The sequence below is a fragment of the Haliaeetus albicilla genome, chromosome 9 (assembly GCF_947461875.1).
Source record: "Haliaeetus albicilla chromosome 9, bHalAlb1.1, whole genome shotgun sequence".
Lineage (NCBI taxonomy): Eukaryota > Metazoa > Chordata > Aves > Accipitriformes > Accipitridae > Haliaeetus > Haliaeetus albicilla.
The window spans coordinates 13,822,711-13,844,884 of NC_091491.1; the positions used below are offsets into that span (position 1 = coordinate 13,822,711).

Here is a 22,174-nt window from a genome sequence, read left to right on the forward strand (position 1 = left end):
ATTTGGTCTTAAGCCAAATTTTTTCTGGAAAACATCACACCAACTCTCTGCAGCAACAGCTGGTAGAGAAATGGGGATGGGATGAGATACAGGACACTTAATAGCAACAAGTACCTAAAACCTGAGATGCCTGCTCCTCAGATAGCACACAGACAAACACAGAGCCTGCCCTTATCTCAGCTGCCTGGCAGGTCCATTTGGTGAACACACTTTCCCAATAAACATCAGGAGCAAACTCCAGCTACTTTTGCCATATTAACAACTGGGATAAAACCTCAATGTTTTCTGCAAGCAGAGGGAAGGTACACTGCTGCTCTGCAAGCAGAGTTTGTATCACTCAGCTTCATGCAACCTCACAACCCAGCTTCAGAACCAAAAGATTTCCTTCCCAGCACTAAGAGAACAGCCCACACTGCATCACAACCTGGTGGCCTGGGGTACTGCACAGTCTGTACGCTACAGCCCGAATGGGAGCTCCCACTGAGTCTTAAGAGCTCAGGACTCTCCCAGGGCCTCACGCAAAGCTCAAAGAAACGAACAGCAGAACTGCACCATTTGGAACAGCTGGCAGAGTTCATGCCCACAGATGCCTGCTCTTGCTAGCACCTCTGCAAAATGGATTTATTTGGTTTGCCAAGACATTCACGGGGGGTTGACAGGACAAGAGATTTCCGCATAGGCTGATCCACTGTGGCAGCCACTTAGAAAACACTGCTAGCCAAGTGAGCTAAAACTATTAGAAAAAAAAAAAAACAAACCACCTTTATTTACACTGAAGAGCATCCAGCAGGACCCTCCCTCCCCTGGCCACACATGCACGCACACCGACTTCTTTATTCCCTTACATCCGCTGCAAGCTAGGGATCCTGCTGCCGCACTTCATCTCTCAGTGCTCTATCCGGACCACCATGACCGTAACGTTGTCTGCTGACCCTCGCTGTACTGCCTTGTTGGCCAGTCTGTTACAGGCAGCTTCATATCTAGCATCTGCTTCTAGCTTCCCTTCTCTCGTCTGGATGTTCTTATCCTGTTGGGATGAGGAAAGACGATGCTGACTGCTCCCAGCAAAGCACGTAGATGCAAGCACATAGTAATTTCCAAGCATGGGGAAGCAAAACAAATAAGGACAACCTCATGTAAAAGGGAGGATACCCTGGCAGAAGTACATTTCTGCAAGCTGGAGGCATTCCATTTCGTGTCCCCTGCCCTGACAAACCCAGCCCCCACGCTGCCTTCTCCTCACCTCCAGGCAGGATACAATGAAGTTCACAGCTTCTTCTGGTGTAAAGACTTTAAAGAGGCCATCACACGCTATCAGAATGAACCTGGAAATCAAGCAGAGACAGGTTCCAAGGCTGAATCTTTGGCTCCCCAGCCTCAGCAAAATCCCTCCAAGCTATTTTATGAGTTCCCACGCCCCAATCAAAAGGGAAGATGCCATAAAGCTCATCTGGAAATGCCTCGGAAGCACCAGAAGTCCTCTGGTGCTCCAGAACCTACCATTCACAGAGCTGAGGCAATTCAAAGTACAGGCCAAAGAGTCAGGCAAACAATGCAAGACCTAGATCAGGACATCCTGACAGTCCTACTGACACTGCACCGTTAGGCAAGACCATATACCACGCCCTGCTGGAAAGCTCCATTATTTCTCTAAGAACTGCTTCTTTCCTTTGAGTCCTTTTCATTCACATGTTTTCCCTGTGAAGTAGCTAATGCAAGAAAATAGAGAAACACAGCCAGCTTAATACCTTATGTGCATCCCTTTAAATCCTTTACATTTCCATGCTCCTGAGGTATGCAATAATTTAAATAGAAATATTAAAAAGAAAAGCAAGCAGCTTAACCCAGCAATAGAGGCATAACTGTGATCGGAAAACTCTGCCACAAGGTATTGCTGCAGGCTGCAGAATGTTCAGGGGACACAAAGCCCAAGGCCAGGAGAACTGCCTCCTAGCTCCTCACCAGAGGATGGCAGGGGGCAGCCTGCTGTGCACTCCCTGCCTGCACAGGGGATTGTATTAACCAGGAGCCCTAACCAGAGTCACCAGACAAGGAAAACTACAACTATCGCGCAGAAGTGGCCAGACTGCCAGAGCAGCACGTCTCTGAAGATGTCGTTTCAGAGCCTGATACTCAGAATATCTTTAGAAATATTTGAGTGGATCACTTGATATGCAACTCTAATCCCAGAAAAAGCAGCAGTACTGGGTTACATTCTCACCTCGGAGAGCCTGCAGGGCCATACTGACCTGAAAGCTCACAGCAATTTGTCATTGCCAATCATATGTTAGTAAAGTATCTCAAATCTCCAAATATCAAGATCCAAATGCAATGGTATTTGTGGGTACCATGACTGCTAGAAACAACTCTTGGACAGGACAGGGATCCAAGAATTCAAGCCTTAACAAACTGCTTCATTCAGAGCACGAAGGAAGTCTAAGGCTCGTGTATGTTATCACTGCTGTGAGGCCGGTTTCTCCAACAGGAGCCTTCACAGTATCTTGACAGAGTGAGGCAGCAGCATTATCCCACTATAGTGGTAAGAACAGAAGCAGAGAGACATCAGCAGTAAGAGCATCCTCTAATTCTGCGTGATCAATCTGAAGTGCCTTGGCCCTAAGAGCAGAGCATACGGCGTTGTGCAGCTTGTGCTACTTCTGCTGAGCAGAGCTAGGATGCAGCCAACCCCCTTGTGCACGGGCATGCTTTACCTGTCGTTGTGCGTGAGTTGGCAGCGTTTGATATCTGGCACAGAGATAACACCACACCGTTTGTACTGGCCATCCCCAATGGAGCGGGAAACCTCCAGCACTCCTAGGACTCTTCCGTCCCTGCACAAGGAAAGAAAACACTGAGAGCCCTCCCCACACACGCACATCTTACTGCACTGGCTGATGGGACTTCATGGTGCGTTCAGCTGCCTCGTACAAATCCTGACCCACTTCCCCAGCAAGTTCAAATCTTCCCTTCAAAGTCTCTTTCCCTTTCTGCATGTTTGTGTGAAGCTTTGGGAAACAAGTGGAGAGGGGGAGGAAGAAATGAAGTCAGGAGAATTCAAGACTGCTTTCTGTCTCCCTGCCTGAACTCAAGTCCTGCTTAGCCCAGCAAGCCAGGGAAGTAAGAGTTATGTGCTGAGCTGAACTCCCAGAGGCAGAGGTTTGAATTCACAGATTATTTTTTGGCAAGGTATCTAGCCAACTGCATTTCAATAGAAGCACAGAGTGCAGCAGGCAAGACCAGGGTCTGAGCCAGCAGCCCCTCCTGTCCTCTGCCTATCAGGACACCAACTCCTATAGACTGGCTCAGCTGGGGGCAGTTCCAAGGAGCGAAAACCATGGCACTTTCTCCTGATCACTTGGGTCTTTACTAACCACCGATCACAGCAACCAGTTCTGTGAAACCCGAGTTACAGTCCTCCTTAGGAAGCAGTTTTGTTTGCTAAACTTTTCCAATTAACTGAGTGCTGCCCCAACAGAAGCACCTTCCTACACTCCACCTTTCCAACAATTCAGCATCTTCTCCCCCAACAGGCTCTTCTGTGCACTCTGGAAAGCCAGAAGCTCATTCATCTCTTAGTCCAACCAGCCCCGCTTGAGATAAAAGCAAGAAGTGAGGCACGTCACAGAGAAGGGATCTGATGCTCATGCACTCTGCAACTTATCTCTTGGGTCCAAAATATTGAATTACAAGCAGTGGGAGAGGCTCCCAGGCAGCTGGGGAGATGTTTCCCCAGTTCTGAAAAGAGCTAACAGACACTGGCCCATCTCTTTCCTGCGTGCAAAGATAGATCAGTGCTAAGCATAAGAAGCACCATGTGCTCTCCAGAGATAAAGGGAACAAGGCGCTCCAGACATGGCGGTGTGACAGAACTGAGCCCACCCCTCCCCACCCCGGGGCGGGGGGGGGGGGGGGCATTCTGCTTCCGCGGGCACCAAGGTACTTCACCTGCACCGAGTCCTCTCTTGTGAGGATGCCATTAAATCAAGAAACAGCCTTCAGAGAAGGGAGAGAACCTAGCCAGGGAAGTCAGACACAGCTGCCCAAACAGCCATGCACACCTACATGCACAGGACATGCATTAAGATAATCCCGCTCTGGCTCCAGAAACCTCCCTCCTACTGCAGACCACCTCAGTGCATCAGCTAACCCTCTGGGCAGCAACACCAACTGACATCAAGGGCTTCTCATGCCCTCTCAAACCATCCCCCTTCTCAGAGGACAAGGAAGGAGAGGTGATGTCACAAGCAAGGAAGTGAGTTCTGTTCACAAAACACTCTACAGTGTGCAGGAAGTCATAATTTCTTAAACAACCAAGTCCAGCTCTGTAGGTCAAGCTTAAGCATGTCCATGCTTGCACCACACTGCCAGGCTTTCATATGGGTTCCTGCCTTTGCAGCACAGCACCCCACTGCCATTGTAAGCCCCTGGGAAGCCAGCCCCCATCAACCAACTCAAGCCACTGAATCCTTAGACATCTCAGGCACCACTGTGCCTCCCACAGACAGCAACAGATTCTCTCTGGGCTGTCGCTAGCATATGCACTGGGCTCAGAAAACACCAGAAACTTAGTGCTTGGGCCCAAAGTTGGGCCAGGGTTTAGATTTGCTCACTCACACCCTTTAGGCACTTACCTGACATTTCCCCCAGCTTTCTGTATCCGCATACGCTCCTCATATTGGGTGGGGTTGTGCTCCTTACTGAGGCTTAAGGCTGCATGTTTCTGACTCTCTTCATTGTAACGACACAGAATCGCCTGTGCTGACAAAAGTCCCTCGTGACTAAACAACAACAAAACTGCAGCAAGAAGAACTTCTTGAGAGCGAGCTACAAGTTGTAGTGAATGGGGCTATGTCGGGCTGGTGACTGGTGACCAGTGGTGCTCCTCAGGGTTCAGTCTTAGGGCCAGTGCTGTTCAATATTTTTATCAGTGATCTGGATGCAGGAGTTGAATGTACCATTAGCAATTTTGCTCACAGTACCAAACTGGGAGGTGCTGTTGACTCTCGGAAGGAACAAGAGGCCTTGCAGAGGGATCTAGATAGATTGCAGCATCAGGCAATCTTCAATAGCATGAAATTTAACAAGTCCAAGTGCTGGATTCTGCACCTGGCACAGAGTAACGCCAGATCAGCCCTGTAGAAAGGGATCTGGGGTGCTGGTCGGCAGTAGGCTCAACAGGAGCCAGGAGTGTGCACTCTGGCAGCCAAGGGGGCAAACCCCATCCTGGGGTGCATCAAACACAGCATGACCAGCCGGTCAAGAGAAGGGATTGTCCTGCTGTATTCGGTGTTGGTGTGGCCTCACCTCGAGTACTGTGTGCAGTTCTGGGCCCCTCCATTTAAGAAGGATGTGAAGGTACTGGACATTCATGTCCAGAGGAGGGCAACCAAGCTGGTGGCAGGGCTGGAAGGAATGTCCTATGAGGAGTGGCTAAGGACACTGGGTTTGTCTGGTTTGGAGAAAAGGAGGCTGAGGGGGGACCTCATTGCTCCCTGCAGCTTCCTGAGGAGGGGAAGTGGAGAGGGAGGTGCTGAGCTCTTCTCCCGGGGATCCAGGGACAGGACACCCAGGAATGGTTCAAAGCTGCACCAGGGGAGGTTCAGACTGGACATTTGGAAACATTTTGTTACCCAAAGGGTGGTCAAACACTGGAACAGACTTCCTGGAGAGGTGGTCAATGCCCCAAGCCTGTCAGTGTTTAAGAGGCATTTGGACAATGCCCTTACTAATATGCTTTAATTTTTGGTCAGCCCTGAAGTGGACAGGTCATCAGTTGGACTAGACAACCATTGTAGGTCCCTTCCAACTGAAATAGTCTATTCTACTGTGAGATATGTAGCGTCACCAAGAGAGTGCTACCACACACTGTTGTTTTACACTATGGGAGACAACACAGACGTACCCTGCACCTACCCAGAACAAGATGCTTTCTAGGAACAGTTGGGGAGCTCAGGGCAACTGGGACATCCCACACAAACACCTCACCCTTCAGGGCTAATAAAGCTCTCAGAGGAACTGAGATGCCAGCAGTGGGCTTCTCCATTCTGCTTACCCGGCTGTCCCCAAGGTTGGCTATGTAGAGAATGTTGTCGACAGCTAGGACACAAGTAGCTGTGGAGCCATCTTTCCATGCTGGCTTCCTGAAGGGAACAAAAATGAGATTACTAAGTGGGGAAAACAATGTTTAAGAAGTTAGTCACAGCGTGCTCCTGGGGACTCAAGGAAGTGTCGTGTGCCAACACGCAGCAGTCAGCTAGCACAAGCCCCCAGCAGCTGCCTGCAAGCAGCTAGAGAAACAGTGGTAAATAGCGAGCTGGTTAAGGACAGAGGAGCTGCACAGAGTACTGCCTTCTAAACACACGGCCAATGCCCAACTGGTTCAAATACTGCCAGCCATGCTTCTCATATCAACCTTTCTTCACACTCAGCTCCCAGGAAAGCTCATCTGTGGCTGGAACAGGCTCAGCCCCGATGACTGCCCAGAAGCTATAGCATCATGAGCAAATAAGCACCCCAAACTCATCCTCGGGAGGCTCCTTCTTTGCAGCAAAAGGAAGGCACAGCCAGTATTGCCACAGAGTTGCCTTCCTTTTTGCTTTCATTTCCCTTCCTTTTTTCACCGTACCCCTGCCCACCTGTCTCAGTCCTCACCACCCCACCTCAGCAGCAATACCACTCATTCAGTCATTCTCCTGATATTTCACTTGCTGTAGTTAAGCTTGTATCTCTACAGCTCTAGGTAAAACAAGAAGCGTTTCTTCGATTACAGCTGCCAGACTAGCCCTCCCCACAATGAAGCCCGGCTACAGTGACACACTTCACTGAAACTAGCTTTGAGAAACTCATTTCTAGACATATTTCATCCAGTTCTTCCCAACTTCGAAGGTGCAGCTGAATGAAGATCATTCATTTCATCATCAATACAGCTATCACTAGTGATCCTTTATTGCACCTTTGTCGTAAGTCACATTTCTGACAAAACAGAGACTGGTTTGGGAATGACACTGTTGTGACAGACTCAAAGAAGCTTTTTCCTTTTGCTTGGTCAAACTTGTTGATCTGATTAGGATTAAGAGACTGAGCCAGTTTGCAATTTACTTAAAATTGAAAGTTAGCAGGCAATCTCAGAATCAGATGCACCAACAGCCTGTGTTAGAGGTGTCACTATGAAATCAGAAAAAAAAACCTCCACCCCAAAAAAATGTGTAAAGGACTGGTAACAAAGGGACTATTTTAAATGCAATCTATATCTTCCCTAGTCCACACAGTTGGTGTGCCAGTTCAGCAGAGACTGAGAGAAGGTAAGGGTGCTTGCACTCAAAACCCAGCTGGAAGGCAGGCTGGCAATTATCCCACAGAAAGTAGCTGCTGTGCTTTTCAGCTTCGTTTTAAAATAATCTGCTAGAAACAAGCTTAAGATGAGGGACATTCATTATCAACATCTCTGTTTTCAAAAGAGTTGAAGAAAGCAAGATTTAAACTTACATTGGGAGAGTTAAGTCTTTCAACACAGGGCATTAAAAACAACCTCAGAGATGTGCTCCAGCCTGGCAAGCACATACTCACCAACAGGAATGCAGCTCTAAAGAAAGCTGCACACAGCAGCCTGCAAAGTACTGCTCTACAGATGCCCTCCTGCCACTCTTTGATGCAGTCAAACACAGAGATCCCATCTCAGGCAGTATGGGATAAGTCACTTAAGCAACATGCTAAGTCTTTAAAAAGAAGGCAAACAAGATGCCATGGTAAGGACAGAGGTGCATTCATGGTCATGTTTTGGTTCCTTCCTTTACTACGAACATGTATTTTAGTCTAAGGGGTCCTACAGACCACTTACCACAGAGTAAAACCAGAACGTGCCGTGATCTAGCTCTAGCAGGCACTCAGCTTGCAGTTACAGCCTGGCACAGCTAAGCTGTGAATGGGGTTTTGCCAACGCATAGACACAACTCAAGGTTTCCTCTGCCCTGCTCAGAACTAAGGCCTGTGAGATGCAAGCTAAGAAATTGTCGTGGTTTAACCCCAGCCAGCAACTAAACACCACATAGCTGCTCACTCACTCCCCCCCCACCCAGTGGGATGGGGGAGAAAATCAGGAAAAAGAAGTGAAACTCGTGGGTTGAGATAAGAATGGTTTAATAGAACGGAAAAGAAGAAACTAATAATAATGATAACACTAATAAAATGACAACAGCAATAATAAAAGGATTGGAATGTACAAATGATGCACAGTGCAATTGCTCACCACCCGCCGACCGACACCCAGCTAGTCCCTGAGCAGCGATTCCCCACCCCCACACTTCCCCGTTCCTATACTAGATGTGACGTCCCATGGTATGGAATACCCTGTTGGCCAGTTCAGGTCAGGTGCCCTGGCTGTGTCCTGTGCCAACTTCTTGTGCCCCTCCAGCTTTCTTGCTGGCTGGGCATGAGAAGCTGAAAAATCCTTGACTTTAGTCTAAACACTACTTAGCAACAACTGAAAACATCAGTGTTATCAACATTCTTTGCATACTGAACTCAAAACATAGCACTGTACCAGCTACTAGGAAGACAGTTAACTCTATCCCAGCTGAAACCAGGACAGAAATACAAACACATGGGAAGCATTTACACTTACTGGCTGGATGCCTGCTTTAGAAACTCTTCATCTGTGTGTTTGAAGGTGTCCAAAAGGCATCTCTTCACAGTTTTCTCCACGCTGACTACCTCACCTGTCAGACAGGGAAAACAGCAACTAAGCTCCAGCCAAAACGTATCTGCCCTATCCCAGTCCCTCCCTTTGCTCATCCAACATTCAATCAGGCAGTGCATCTCTCAGACCCTGTGCAGACCAGCTAGGGCGCATCCTGGGCTCACACTACCAAAAATCTGCCCAGTAACGTGTGGAGAATTTATGACATACCATTCACCCCCACAGGCATATTTTAACGCTTGAAGTGGCACTGCCAAAACTGGCAACAGTGCATCTCACACTTGTTTAGCAGTTTACAACTGGCTACTTGTACCCTTGTGCCAAAACTTTCCCGGGAGACAATGCAGTCTCACAGTCCCACTGGGAAAAAGGGATGGGAACTGTAGAACTATGCCCAAACAAATAAGTTTCCCTATCCACTGCCATAATGTCAAGGCAGAAAAGGTGATGGTTGTCCTACAGCCCTTATTCCACTCCTCTCACCTTTAGGAAATTTCTTAATCAGGTTTTGGTGCAGATTCTGTGCTGCAAATTTTGAGGCTCGGACTCCCCCATGGCCATCAAAAACAGCGAAGTATGAGACACGTGTGCTGTGAGGGAACAAAGAGCAGCAGAAAGGGGCTAAGAAAGGCCATTAGCCAGAGGGTGGGATTGAGTACATTTGTCTCCGTAACGCCCTGCCCTGTGTCAGCCAGACTGAATAAATAATGCACTCCAAGGCACAAACAAAGGTAGCACACCTCTAAGCTCACACATTCAAGCATTTATGTGGTTTATGTGTGCAAGCACTGAGGTGAGAACTTGTAATTTTCCACCCCTCAAGAAAATGAAGGGCAAAAGAGAATTTATAGACCACAACTTGGCATAAAAGAAGCTAAACATTTCACCCCAAGGGCACTGCAAACTCGCCAGCACTACACAGACATCAGTCTGTGTAGTCCTACAGTTCTTTCCATGCCTAAACTTGTTGAAACCATGCTGCAAATAAGAAACTCAGATCCCTCAGCACACAAAGCTCTCGGGAGCTTTGTTAGTTCAGAAGCTAAATCCAGTTTCAGGATGATGCTTAAGAGCATTCCTTTAAATACACACACTCCCCCTTACACACTTAGATGTGTTAATTTGCTGAGAGATTTAAACTTTTCAAATGAGAGTTCTGACATCTGCTTTCTCTTCTTTGAGTGCTCTCCATTGCCACAGTTAGGGTTTTACACACTGTAAAATCCCCAAAGCAAGGCCCGATTACTTATAATTAAACTGAGGATCTCTAAACACCCACACTTACATTTGGGTAACAGAGGCTCAATATCCAGAGTTACCAGGCCCTCACAGGTATTTGTATATAATAGTCCCGTGATTTGCCCAGGAACACAGCTAATGATTCAGCCCAGGTCTCCCAATAACAAGCCCAAACCACATACCATGACACACGTGTAATCAAGAGCATCAGCTGCTCAAAGCAAAAAGGATCATATCATGCGCTTAGCTGAAGCAAGCTGGAGCTCCTTCACCCCTGTGATGGCTGCCATCCACAGCTTTATTCTGGCAGTTGGGGCCCACTTACATTTGGGAGGGCAGAGGCTGGCATTCCTCAGTGATATCGTTTAAGATGACATGTGCATCCTGCATGTCTTCTCTTTCACCTTTCCTCTCTGCCACATAACCCTTCAATCCAAGAATGCCCGCTGACCCTAAAGGGGAACAAAGCAGACACACGCACGCAAATCAAACTCCTCCATCTCCTCAGCTCAGGCTGAAAACCAGTAAATCAGTAACCACTTTCCAGCTTTCAGAACCCTATCCTAGCACTGCAGCAAAGTACTGCCCTTGTCCTGCAACAAAACATCTGGCACTTTCTGCTGAACAGGATATATTTCTTTTGTAACATGGGGTTTTAAGTGCCCCCAAGGTCAGCAGCTATAAAAAACACTTGCCCCCATTTTGGCAGGCAGCTGTAGCCAAGTGGGACTGCTGGCATTGGACAGGGCTCTTGCCAAAAAGTGGGGGGGGGGGGGGGGCGGCAGGGGAAGCGTATGGCACTGAACCTGCAAATTAAACAAAGCACAGGTTTAAAGAGGGTGCTAAGGACAGGAAATCAGGGTCTGCTGTTTCCAGAACATGTCCCTTCCTTTATACCCCTGAACACATCTTATTCCCAAAGCTGCAACATAACAGGCGGGCACCTGCACTGAAGTCTAATGCCCTATAGGTAACAGCAAGTCCCTCTCTCTGGCTTTCTTAGCAGCCACCCAGTGGAGAGATTTGTGGATGTGCCAAAAGAAACTTGTGTAGCTCTAGTCTTCCAGAGGTTTCACAACCAATCCCCTCCTTGGCAGCATAGGAACTTAACCTACAAACACCAAGGTGCTTGCTGCTCAGCTTCTGCCACTTCAGCAGGGCCGGTAAGAAGGCCCAGGTGAGGGAGGCAGAGAGTGCCAGGGAGCTCAAGGGGCTTCCACAGACCGCCACAGCAGTTTGTTCCCTATGAGAGGCTGAAAATGCAAGCGGACTGAAGAACCAAAGCTCAGCTTTGGTCTGGACTTACTCAGCCCAACATCAAAAGTACAAATCGAGTACATTTGTTTTCAAACTGTCTGAAAACCTTTACAAACTTTCTTTTCCACAAGTTCTTCCCTGCCATTCTTCTCTTCCTCCTCCAAGGACTTTCTCTTCTCCCCTTTCCCATGGCTCCCTGCTGATGAGACCTGCTCAGTAGCACTGGAGGCTGAAAGAAAGCAAAAACACAGGTGGCTGAAGTCTTCCAGCTCTGTTTTACTTGTATAAATTCAGCAGCTAGTCCTTTTATACTGAAGCACTCTCAGGAGCGCAGGCTCGCACGCTCACACAGTATTAAGCGACCAGAGGTATTACTGAACAAGACATACTAACTGACCACAAACACACACACACAACTTCATTCAGCACGTACAACCCACGGCACACATCGCTGTCTAACCCAGCAAGTGCTGATTTGATCACTTTATGTTGTATGACCCTACCTCAGGCACAGTACCATTGTGTTTGGCTGGCAGGCTGTCGATTCTCCCCACCAGCCTACAGTTTCTTAGCTACCAGCCTTTTTTGCAGTTAACTGCTCAGGAAGTTAACATTTCAGGTTGGAGGACTTCTGATTTTTTTTTTATTATTTTTATTTGTGTCCATAAATTGTGCCCACAGCAATGCAAAGAAGTGTATTTTATTACTCTGAATTTGCTAAGGGTTTCAAAAGACAGGTTACAAATTAAAGCTAGCAAACAAAATACGATTCCCATGATGTCAGAACCCTAGCCTTTTCCTTCTGGAGATTTATTCTCATATGGTATAGCAAATTATCTCACCTCCTCCCAGGTGCTAGCAAACACCTGGTTGCCTGCAGAAAGCCTTGCAGACCAGCAGTCTGATTTTGAAGACATCTACAGCTAGGAACAAGAAGGCAGTCTGTGCCCACAGCCGAAAAGCAACAGAAGCCAGGGCAGTGGCAGCACCGGGCCAGCGCTGCCATCACTCTTAGCAAATACAGAAGTACTTTCACTCCCAAAGCAGGGAGCTTTCAGGCACAGACAACAGGGGTCCTCAAAAGACATCGGAGGGATGTACTGCTGGGAACAGATCTAAGTTTACTTTTAAAGAGTCAGAATCCCAACTTAAACAATCGGGGCACAAACAGATCGCCATGACCAGTATCAGCCAACCCGGACACCAGCTTAACTTGCCGTGGGGCCAACAAAACAAGCTACATCAGTGGGTCTTCCCGAGAAGGGCAGGTCAGCAGAGGCTTGGTGAGCTGACACAGCTCCTTACCTGTGTCACCGCTGCTGGCTGGCGGAAGATCATCAAAAAGTAAAGAACCTCCTTTTCCTGGAGCACAAGAAAAAGGCAAGAAGAACTAAATACCTTTGTTCCTTTCAGGGAATAATGCTCTGTGTACCCCCCTCCTGAGGTGCAGAAATTATAAAATGCCAGTTTACCAAAGCGAGCCAAATTTCCACTTCTGTTACTGGACGGTGGGGGCAAACTCAGGCCTTACATTTCTTTCAGGGAATATTTATATGGAACATATGTGGAACATCTATAACATTCTGGTTACCAAAAAAAACCACAAGAAGAGGAAAGCAACTGCTCTGCACACAGATGCTGACAACTCGACTGTCTTTATCCTGTCTAACAAAAAGGGTTTACACGAGTTTCACCCCAAGAGATGCTGATGCACAAAACACAGGAAGCCAAACTAACGGCAGGAAGGGAGCACTCATACCTGAGTCAGCACTGCTGGCTGGTGGGAGATCGTCAAAGAGCAGAGGCCCTTTCTGGGCTTCCTTCCCTGTAAGACACCAGGGCAGAGTCAGGACCCGCTGCAGGCATTCAGGGGTTGGTTTCTGGAGGGACTGCCCCCCACGTGAGCACAGGTAGGGTAACCAAGGAGAGCCTTGGCTATCTTTCTTCCATCTCTACTTTAGGCAGCTCCTACACGAGCAAAACAACCACCTGCCTGGGGATGACATGAACTTCTCTCTTGAAAACAGATATTTTTTTTTTTTGCTAGCAATTCACTCAACTTGTGTTAACATCCCTCAGCAGCCCGATCAAGATGTTACAGGATGGGAGGGGCCCAGAAAGCACCAAATTATTTCAAGTAACACCATTACAGCTCTCCACGGACCCACGACCCACAGCAGCACAGAGGGGAAAGCCTCCAGCACGACCTAAACCTCACGGCTAACGCTTTGCATCTGAACGAGTCGCAGGCAAAAAAAACCCCAAAAAACCCCAAACCCTGTAATTTCTCCAAGGGTTTTTGAGCCACCCCCTCCCGCAGCCGCCCCCACCCCCACCCGCCCCTCAAGCCCTCTGCTGCTACCGCCGCCCCGATGCTCTCCCTGTGGCGGCGGGAGAACGGGGCCGGCGCCTGCCCCCGGAGGGGCTCGCTGCCCCGGCGGCGCTGAAGCAGGCCCGGCGGGGCCCCGCGGCCTGTCAGGCCCTGCCTGGGCGAGGCCCCGCCCCGGGGCCGGGCAGAGCAGGACGGCGATTAGGCGCCCGCCCCAGAGGTGGCGGGCCCCTCACCCGCCACCGAGGAGCCGGGCTCCGGGAGGTCCCCGAACAGATCCATCCCGCCGCCGCGCCGGCAGCGCCGCCGCCGAGGCCGCTTCCTCCTGCCCAGGCGCCGCTCCGGGCCCGCCTCCCCGCCCCCCAGGCTGCCAATCTCCCCGCGAGGCCAATCAGCGGCCTCGGACCGGCCGGAAGTAGGCGCGCGGCCCGGCGGCGGCGGCGGGGCTGGAGCGGAAGGCCGCCGCTGGGCCCGCCCCCGCGAGGCGCCCGTCAATCCCCCCGGCGGGAGGCGGGGCGCCCCGTCAAACTCCCCCGCCGGGAGGCAGCGCGGCGCCTTCTCCGCCAATCGGAAGGCGGGGCCGCCCTGCCAATCGGTGCCGTTGCCTCGCGCCTTGCTCCGCCAGGCTGACCAATCCCGCGCGAGGGGGGGGGGGGGGGCCGGTGCCCAGCACCGCCCTGCTGTGCCTACCAATCGCTGGCGGGGGCGGGAGGGTCCCCGCCGCGTGCCCGGCAGGGCGGGAAGGGCGCGCGGTGCCCCCTGGCGGCGCCAGGAGCGGCTCCGTGCCGGTGCCCGGTGCCCGGTGCCCGGTGCCCGGTGCCCGCACCTCGTGCGACCTCGCCCAGCAGGCCCCACAGCGGCACAGCCCCCTCGCCCGCAGCCCCGGGCCACTGGGGGCCTCCCCGCTGTCGCTGCTGCCGGCCTGGAGGCACCCGCCCTGTCCACCCGCCCCAGGAAGGAGAGCTCGGTGTCGCGGGGGTGTTTGCGTTAAATACCACATTTATTTCAGAACCGAACAAGCCTCACGTGCGCGCGGACGGCCAGGACCGGAGGCGCCAACCCCCCGGCCACAGGGCAGGGAGAGCCCGGGGGTGCTGCCATGGCCGGCAGGAACCGGAGGGCATGAAGGGCACAGCCTCCCTCCTGCAGGCCCCGGGCCTGCCTGCCGGCGCTCGCCCGCCCTCCATGCCACCGGTCCCCTCTGAAATTTCCCTTCTGATGGGGCTCACAGTCGTGCGTAAACCTCAGGTTTGCATTCTTCATCCTGGAGGGCTGTGGTGGTAGAGGGGACGGGGAGGGAGGGGACGGGAGCCTGACCGGGGACACGTGTGGTGCTGGCGAGAGCAGAGCTGGTAAGACAACAACGGTGGCCTGCGAGCCGGGGATGTCCCGCAGGGATGCTGCGGGCATCCAGTGAGCAGCCATGTCGCCCTTGGCCCCCAGTGCGGCGCCCCCCAGCCGAGCTGTCTGCTCTGCAGGTTTGCTGGCCTCAGGCACATTTCGGCTCTGGCTGGAGGACGCCCGGCCCATGGCCGCCCCTTGCCTGCAGCACAGGCAGCACCGCCCAGCTGTGGCCGGTGAACCCGTGTCTGGTCCCTGGCAGACGCGGGTCCTGTCTCTGCCAGAAGCTGCCTCCACCCTGGAAGAGCCTCCCCTCTCCCCTGGGGCACCTAGTGTTTCCACCCCAAGCCCCTTATGTTGAAATTTGGGATGGTCCCAACCACTCCTTGCCCAGGGCAGAGGAGCCAGGATGTGGCAGTCTGGGCCCCTGCTTCGCCCCAGCTCTGCCCCTCCACACCCCTGGGCGGGCACCTCTCCCTCCGTAAAGGGCGCAAGTCAGCCTCCAGGTCTCTAAAATGGATCACAGGGGGGAAAATAACCCAGCTTGATAGGGAGCTTGTCCTGGGCAGGCAAGCTGCCGCCTGCCCGGGGAGCAGGGCTGGGAGAGGCAGCCCTGCTGTGGCTTCGGGCCAGAGCGATGGGGTGAGACACCCAAGGAGCTGTGGCGAGGCTGGGCAGAACCAGCTGCGACTCAGGAAGGATTCCCAAACCCTTTCCATCACCACCTGAAACCCAAGCTGAACGGCGCCCAACATGCAACGAGGGGGTCCCTGCAAGCCTCCACCCACCTGCCTGTCCGTGCCTCCCACGACACGAGTGTAACAAGGAGACGACAGCACCACATCCGATACACACACACACACGCACCCACCACCCCCCCCACACACACACTCCACAAACAGCACAGGGAGGTGCGGCAGAGCCAAGGCGCAGCAGTGCCGTGCGAGGGAAGGTCAGTTGCAAAGGCGTGACAGCGAAGCTGGGGGCGGGGGCTGCCCAGGAGATGCATGGAGGAAGATGCTCGCCTTCCTGCTCAGAGCTGTGCCAGATGCCACTGGCCACTCAGGAAGCCCCGAATGAAAGCATCCCCCCATGGGTGAGAGATGGGAGAAGGAGGAGAGGGAGAGCTGCTGCTGGGGAAGGTGGGAAGCGGTGATGGCTGGAGGAGAAGGTCTTTTCGGCAAAGCCACCTCCGCCATGGGAAGCCCCCTGGATTAACGTGCCGGCGGAAGCAGGATGGGAAGGAGGTGGGCGCTCACTTCTGCAGGAGGGGAAGAGGAGTGAGAAAACGCCAGCTACAACAGTAAAAATAAGTCCCATCCCCACCCTGACACCCCCACACCAGGCTCTCCCATGCTGCTTCGACCTGCTTCAAGTCTGTTGTCCTGCTAGGAGGAGAAAGGATGTGACAGCCCTTTTTGGAAAGGGCGACAAGGATCCTGTAGATTAGGATGGTTGTTCCTACCCCAGCTCCTGGAGAACTTTCCCATCTGGCTTTGGAAGCAGCCACTTGAACCTCCACACTCCCCACAGGGATGGGACCCTTAGCATCCTGCCCTAAGAGGGGGGGAATCCCTTTGGACGAAGCCCCAGGCTGGGACAGTGGAGGTGGCCTGTGTGCTTTTGGTCAGGAAGGACAGCCCTGCATGAGGTGACAGGCAGACCCGTCCCCAGAGCCCTCCTTTTCCCTCCAGCAGGACCAAGCTCTGAAGGAAGGTGACCCATCCGCATGGATGTGGGTGCCCTGGCCAGCTGAGATGGTAGGCTCCCCCCCTTCCAGAGGTAGATGGGGCAGGTAGGAATTGCCTCCTTTGGGAAGACATGGTGGGCTGTCCAGCCACCGCTCAGGGGAGTAGTTTAAGCTGCAGGGGGGGCAAAGCAGAGGGTTGGGGAAGGGTGGGGAGCAAGGGCGAGACCTCAGCTGCCGGGCATATGCCGGGGATGTCCCGGGGAAGGCATCTCCGGGACCCTGGCCCACCGCCAAGGCTCTCCCCTGTCTGGGGGAGGTGTTGTCTGGGGGCCAGGACCCAACTTATGGGATTTTTGTGACGTAAATAGAAATAAATACTTTATAAATATCATCTTAAACTACCGACACCTGATCTTACCCTGCCATCTCTTGCAGAAACATCAATAAACTAGGAAATCCCCATACCTAAACTACCACTTTCCCTTCACGTGGAGGCAATTCCTCCTGCTCTTCCACCTCCAAGCTCTACCGCACTCCCACCTCTGTAGATCAAAGACCAGCTTTTAGCCGAAACCGCCCTCCTCGCTCCCTCCCCTCTAACAGGGACCTTTCTAGAGCGTTACAGATGGTGTGACATGAAGGTCACCCATGGGGGGACAGGCAGAAGATGGCATGCGCATGAGAAATCCTGCCCAGGTGGGTCCAGGCTTTTGCAGCTACGAACGGAAGTGAGTTTCCCCCGTGAAGATGTGAATCGAGACAGATCCTTCCATGGAGCAGACAGCTGGGGCAGCAGATGGTGTGAGAGATCAGACGTTAACATGGGGAGTCTTGAGACAGAATCAGCTATCTTATCCTGTTGGCAGATGGATGAGGTGGAGGGTGTTTTTCAGGTTAGATTCTCATCTGGGCTGTTCTCCTTCTGGACAGCTTGGATCTGATTTGGAAAACAAGGGACAAAAGGGGTCAGAGATGTGGACAAGGAGAGGTGTGGTCCCCTGGGTCTGGTGTCCTGGCTCCAGGCTGGTGCTTGAACCAGAGCTGGAGGGACACAGAATTAATGTGTCTTCAGCCAGAGCACACAAATTTCTGTGCATTTACTTCTATTCCGCTAGTCTTGCCACTTGAGATGGTCTCAAGAACTTCGTGAGATGCTCTCAAGAACTACATGAGATGCTCTCAAGAACAGGCAAGGGCCAGTGTCCCTGCTGCCAGGCATGGATGTTGCTTTGAACTCAGCACAACAACGCCTCTGTACCAGCCGGGATCTGGCCCTAGACTGAAGCATTTAAGTGGGGAGAAGCTGAAATCAAGGTTAATACAGACCAAGTTTTGCCAGCTGAGAGCCTGTCCAGGCACACCTCTGTGCAGGTGCTCCCCACACCTGGCTGGGGGGGGCTGCAACAGGGAGAGCTGGGAACAGGGCAGGGAGCACACTTGGCTGCCTGCAGACCCCCCACCAAGGGCTTCCCTGCACCCCCCTTCCCCCAGCTTCCCCCAGTACCTTATGGACCCAGCCAGGAGGGGGTTGAAGGCGTAGAGCCAGTCGTGCATGTCCTTGTCGCTGCTTGCCTGCAGCAGGATGCCCCGGTGCTCCGTGCACACCGCAAACGTGTTCGGGGTCTGCCAGGGGAGAGCTGGGGCTGAGTCCCTTGCCCGAGGGGGTGTGCGGAGTGGGGCTGGCTGCCGGCGCCCTACCTTGAGCATGGCCTGCTGGTCCTCGCTGTACTCCACCTGGGCCTTGGAAAGGTTGAGTATGGCCCTCTCAACCGCGTCCTTGTCCGAGTTGTAGATGTAGACGTATGGGCGCCGGACCACCACAAAGCGCTTCACCCACCCATTGGTGTGGGGCTCCAGGAAGTGCAAGTAGCCCTTTTTGGAGACGATGGGGCTGCAGAAGGGACCGAGGTCAAGGTAGGATGCGGACCATGAAGAGGTGGCAATGGTAGGTCATGGTTCCCCCCAGCCCCAAGGCACTTCCCTCACTGGCTGCCCCAGCTGCTCCTACCTGACCCGGATCTCCTGGATGTCAGGCACCAGCAAACGCTGGGGCTCCTTCTCCTCCTCAGGCCGGCGGGCCGGGGACTTCTTCTGCTCTCCTTCTACTGCAGGCTCCAGGTCAGGGCTCTCCGCCCTGGAGGAGATCTGGGGGGGTCTGGGGAGGGAGGAGAGGCTGGGGTGTAGGAAGAGTGATGGCTGGGGAACACCTGTCGACCAGGACTGCATCCCAGTGGTACAGCTGCCCTGCTCAAGGGATGCCAAGGCATCACCCGAATGTCCCGGCCACCTTCTTACCTGACCTCCATGGCGTTGTAGCGTCCTTCCACCAGTGACGGGCAGGTCGAGGAGGGGGTGAGAGTGGTGACCCCCAGAGCTGGCATGGAGGGGTCTCTTATTAGGGTCACGGACATTTCAGACAGCTGTGGAGAAGCAGAGGTGTAGACTTGAGTTTCTGCCCGAAGCCGGACACAGGCAAAGGACCAGGTGCCTGCTCATAACAGGGACAGGCAAGACCTCCAGCCAGCCAGGTCCTCTCCTGGCACTGTCCTGAGAGCCAACAGCTCTAGGAACACCAGGGTGAGTGGAGGGGGTAGGGACCCCGGAGCAGGGACCACTCAGGTCATGGTGCCCATCTGGTCCCTGCCAAGCCAGTTCCCACCAGCCACGTATCCCTCCCGGCCCCTGCCAGCCCGGTGGAGCCCAGGCAGCGGCAGTACCTTGCTCTCGCTGGCGCTAATGCAGACATGGCTGTGGCTGTACTCCCTGTTGAAGGTGTGCGTGAGCAGGCGCAAGCACTGCGGAGAGAGGAGGATGATGGTGGGGCAGGAGGCACCTTCCTCCACCCTCCTCCTCCCACTCTTCTTGGGCTTTGTCCTGCCGCAACCCCCTCCCACCCAGTGGAAGCCCCTTCCTAACTTCATCCCCGCAAGCTGGGGATGCTACAGGATGGTACCTTCACAGCCAGCTCCTTCTGCCTCTCACTGGGGGTCTCAGTGGGAGAGATGCGGCCCTCAGGGGCCCCGTCGACAGAGAGCGGGGAGGAGATGCTGGAGGTGCTTCGGGACTCGGAGTCCTCACTGGAGCAGGGGGAGAGGGTCTCCAGGCCCAGGCGCTGGGTTGTCTCCAGCTTCTCACGCAGGAGCAGGTAGTGCCTAGTCTTCTCCACCTGGGCACAGGCAGCCAGGCTCAGGGGTGGGCCCCTTCCCCCAGCCAGCATCCTTTTGAGGACCATGCTTCCCAGGCCCCATTAAGCCCATCTGCTCATTAGCTTCGGGTTGCTGGGACCCAGCTAGCAGCAAGCACTGATGGTACAGCCCCACTCCTGCCTCCTCCCACAACTGGGAGGGCTGAGACACCCAGCTGGCACCGGCAGGGCAAGGGGCTGACTTGCAAATTGCACCATCTTGGCCCGTTTCTAGCCCAGACTCTTACTTCTTGCAGGAGGCTGAGTTTCTCCAGCTCCCACTGATGGTCAAGGATGAGGCTGTCGCTGCGGGGCCGCCAGCCAGCCAGGTTCTCCTCTCCCCGCACGTAGGCTACAGAGGTGTCCAGTACACGCCGGCGCCGTCTCTGCATGCCTGTGGGGACAGACACACAGCTGGGGGGACAGACTCACAGCCCCAACCACCACACTGTGCCTCCTGGCCTCATGGTGAACACCCAGGCAGAGACACAGCACCCACCTGGGCTGCCGGCATCGGCCACACGGCAGAGGCTGAGTTCATAGACTCCTGTCACGCGGTTGCTGCAAGCAAGGGGAGATGAGGTGTTACTGGCTCTGCCCCATCCCCATGCCCCTGTTATTTCGCCCAGGCTGCTGGGACGCCCCAGTCCCCAGATGATGGCTCTCCATCCTGGTACCTCTCGGAAGCCCGCAGGGTGCCGCTGCCAAAAAGGTTGCGGATGGAGCGGGAGGCAGGAAGCTTGGCATCCCGGGAGTAGAAAACCATGCAGAAGTCTTTGGTGATGACGGCGGGCTGAGTGCAGTTCTCCATCTGCAGCAGGGCAGGGGGGGAGACGTCAGGGGAGCTGCAGCCTGGGAGCCCAGCGGGTCTTTCCCACCCCTGGTGGCCAGCCATTTCCACTGCTGGGGTCCCCCAGGGCCCCCAAGCACCAGGTTGAATCCTGCACCCCATTAGCATTGGTGCCAGCTAAGGAGGGGTTCACACTGGCTGCACCCCGATGGTGGGGGAAATACCAGACTTTGTTGGCATTATAATGGCCCCGACTAAGGTCCTTGCCTCGATGTAGGCAGAAAGGGTGATGTAGATTTTCTCCCGGTATGGGGTGACACGGTTAAGCAGCAGAGAGTTGTGCATGGAGCTATCCCACGCTGCCTCAAACTGGTAGAAAGTCCTGCCAAAAAAAAAAATAGCAGAGCCGGTAAAACACCCCCCCCAGGACCCCAAGCAAGCGAGCAAGGAGATGCCATCGTCCCCCCCCGCAGCGCTGCGGCAGGCCTGCAAGGACACATGGACATGCACACGCGGTGGGGACAGATGGGGACAGCCACTCTGGAGGACGCAGGCTCAAGGCAAAGGGGGACAAGGCGTGGCGGGAGGGGGACGCGGCACCCTCGAAGCGGCACCCTTGAAGCGGATTGGGGTTTTTGGGGAGGAGGGACTGCGGGAGGAGTGGGGGCTCAGCTGGAGTGCAGGCAAGGCAGGGCAGGCTGGGAAGGCAAAGGAGGGTGCATGCCCCACCCCCGTGCTTGGAGTGGGGGGCTGCCACCCCCAGCACGCCCGGGCCAGGTCCCCACCATCCAGCCCCGGGGTACGCAGCACCTCCTGGCCCCCGCCAGGAGAGGCTGTTGCCCTTCAGGTGACAATGGCCAGAAGGGAAAGGAGGGAGGATGCTCAGCAGTGGGGGATTGCTGCCAGCCCACCCCTGGGAGAGCAGCCCCCCTGCCAGACAGGTCCCCTTCCCCAGCACTGCCCCCATCTGCCAGCCCTGAGCCCCGGCGGGACCCGAGGACCACAATTTGGTGACTGGCTCCTGTCAGGCTGTCTCCCCTGGCTCTTGCTCTGCCCTGATCACCAGCCCCATTCCCACCAGGCTGCCTCGCTCCCCTCGCTGTGTTTTCCATGGCTCCCAGGCTGGGAGAAGGAGTGGGGGACACCCGGCTCCACTCGCCCGGTGCCTATGGTGTCCCACAGAGGACGGTGCAGCCACCCAGAGCAAGAGTGGCAACCGCCCTCTTCAGGTCAAGGAATCAAGGTGGGGGGAAGCAGGAGGCGGCTCTGGTTCGAGAGCATGGGGGATCCCCATTTCACCCCCTGCCCCACTCCTGGGCTCCCTCCCAGGCCAGCCTTCGGGTTATGGGACACCCACTCCCCAAAGCCATCCAGAGCTGCCGCAGCCCTGGCTCCCGCCTGAGCATCCTCAGGAAGCCGTGCCTCAGCCATGTCTCAATGAGAACGCTTCAGCACATCCCTGAAGCAGCATCTAGGCAGCTGAGGGGCTCTTTTAACAAGAGCTGGGGCAGCCAGAAGGAGCAGGGAGAGGCTCTTGGCTGCGATTGTCCTCGCATTGAAAGAAGAGGGAGAGTGACGCTTTCAGGTGTATAAAATACAGAAAAAACCCCATGTGAGACAGAGCCAAGGCGAAGGATCGCTTTGCAGAC

The 22,174-nt window shown here is 54.0% G+C and overlaps 2 protein-coding genes across 22 annotated transcripts in view; both read right to left on the minus strand.

Moving 5' to 3' along the window:
• Nucleotides 1-554: 554 nt before the first annotated feature.
• ILKAP (ILK associated serine/threonine phosphatase) lies at nucleotides 555-13,897 on the minus strand. Its single transcript, XM_069791639.1, has 12 exons — nucleotides 13,757-13,897; nucleotides 12,951-13,016; nucleotides 12,497-12,553; nucleotides 11,298-11,420; nucleotides 10,260-10,386; nucleotides 9,179-9,285; nucleotides 8,621-8,714; nucleotides 6,053-6,140; nucleotides 4,632-4,753; nucleotides 2,712-2,831; nucleotides 1,244-1,325; nucleotides 555-1,027 (listed from the first exon to the last, which is right to left on the minus strand). Exons 1-12 carry the CDS (start codon nucleotides 13,800-13,802, stop codon nucleotides 887-889), a joined length of 1,173 nt encoding a protein of 390 aa, XP_069647740.1. The 5' UTR covers nucleotides 13,803-13,897; the 3' UTR covers nucleotides 555-886.
• A 604-nt stretch (nucleotides 13,898-14,501) lies between these two features.
• Nucleotides 14,502-22,174, minus strand: part of KIF1A (kinesin family member 1A) — a 42,506-nt gene continuing 34,833 nt past the window's right edge. For 11 of the 21 annotated variants that reach the window (XM_069791641.1, XM_069791650.1, XM_069791651.1 and 8 more), the window contains 11 exons: nucleotides 20,793-20,907; nucleotides 20,413-20,546; nucleotides 20,235-20,296; nucleotides 19,984-20,129; nucleotides 19,505-19,717; nucleotides 19,269-19,346; nucleotides 18,847-18,971; nucleotides 18,560-18,706; nucleotides 18,250-18,442; nucleotides 18,056-18,174; nucleotides 14,502-17,488 (listed from right to left, as the gene is read on the minus strand). In XM_069791641.1, the coding sequence (XP_069647742.1) occupies nucleotides 17,446-17,488; nucleotides 18,056-18,174; nucleotides 18,250-18,442; nucleotides 18,560-18,706; nucleotides 18,847-18,971; nucleotides 19,269-19,346; nucleotides 19,505-19,717; nucleotides 19,984-20,129; nucleotides 20,235-20,296; nucleotides 20,413-20,546; nucleotides 20,793-20,907 (1,375 nt within the window). In that variant the 3' untranslated portion in view covers nucleotides 14,502-17,445. Of the gene's footprint in view, nucleotides 17,489-18,055; nucleotides 18,175-18,249; nucleotides 18,443-18,559; nucleotides 18,725-18,846; nucleotides 18,972-19,268; nucleotides 19,347-19,504; nucleotides 19,718-19,983; nucleotides 20,130-20,234; nucleotides 20,297-20,412; nucleotides 20,547-20,792; nucleotides 20,908-22,174 lie in introns of all 21 variants that reach the window. The other 10 variants (XM_069791661.1, XM_069791648.1, XM_069791647.1 and 7 more) reach the window with 1 other exon arrangement.

What these genes read in the sequence shown, in the direction of transcription:
- ILKAP (XM_069791639.1), bottom strand. Translation starts at nt 13,802, where the DNA reads ATGGATCTGTTCGGGGACCTCCCGGAGCCCGGCTCCTCGGTGGCGG. An exon ending in AGCCAGCAGTGCTGACTCAG is followed by an intron (nt 12,554 to 12,950) that starts GTATGAGTGCTC and finishes CTTGTGCTCCAG; the next exon opens with GAAAAGGAGGTTCTTTACTT. An exon ending in CAACTCACGCACAACGACAG is followed by an intron (nt 1,326 to 2,711) that starts GTAAAGCATGCC and finishes CTTGATTTCCAG; the next exon opens with GTTCATTCTGATAGCGTGTG.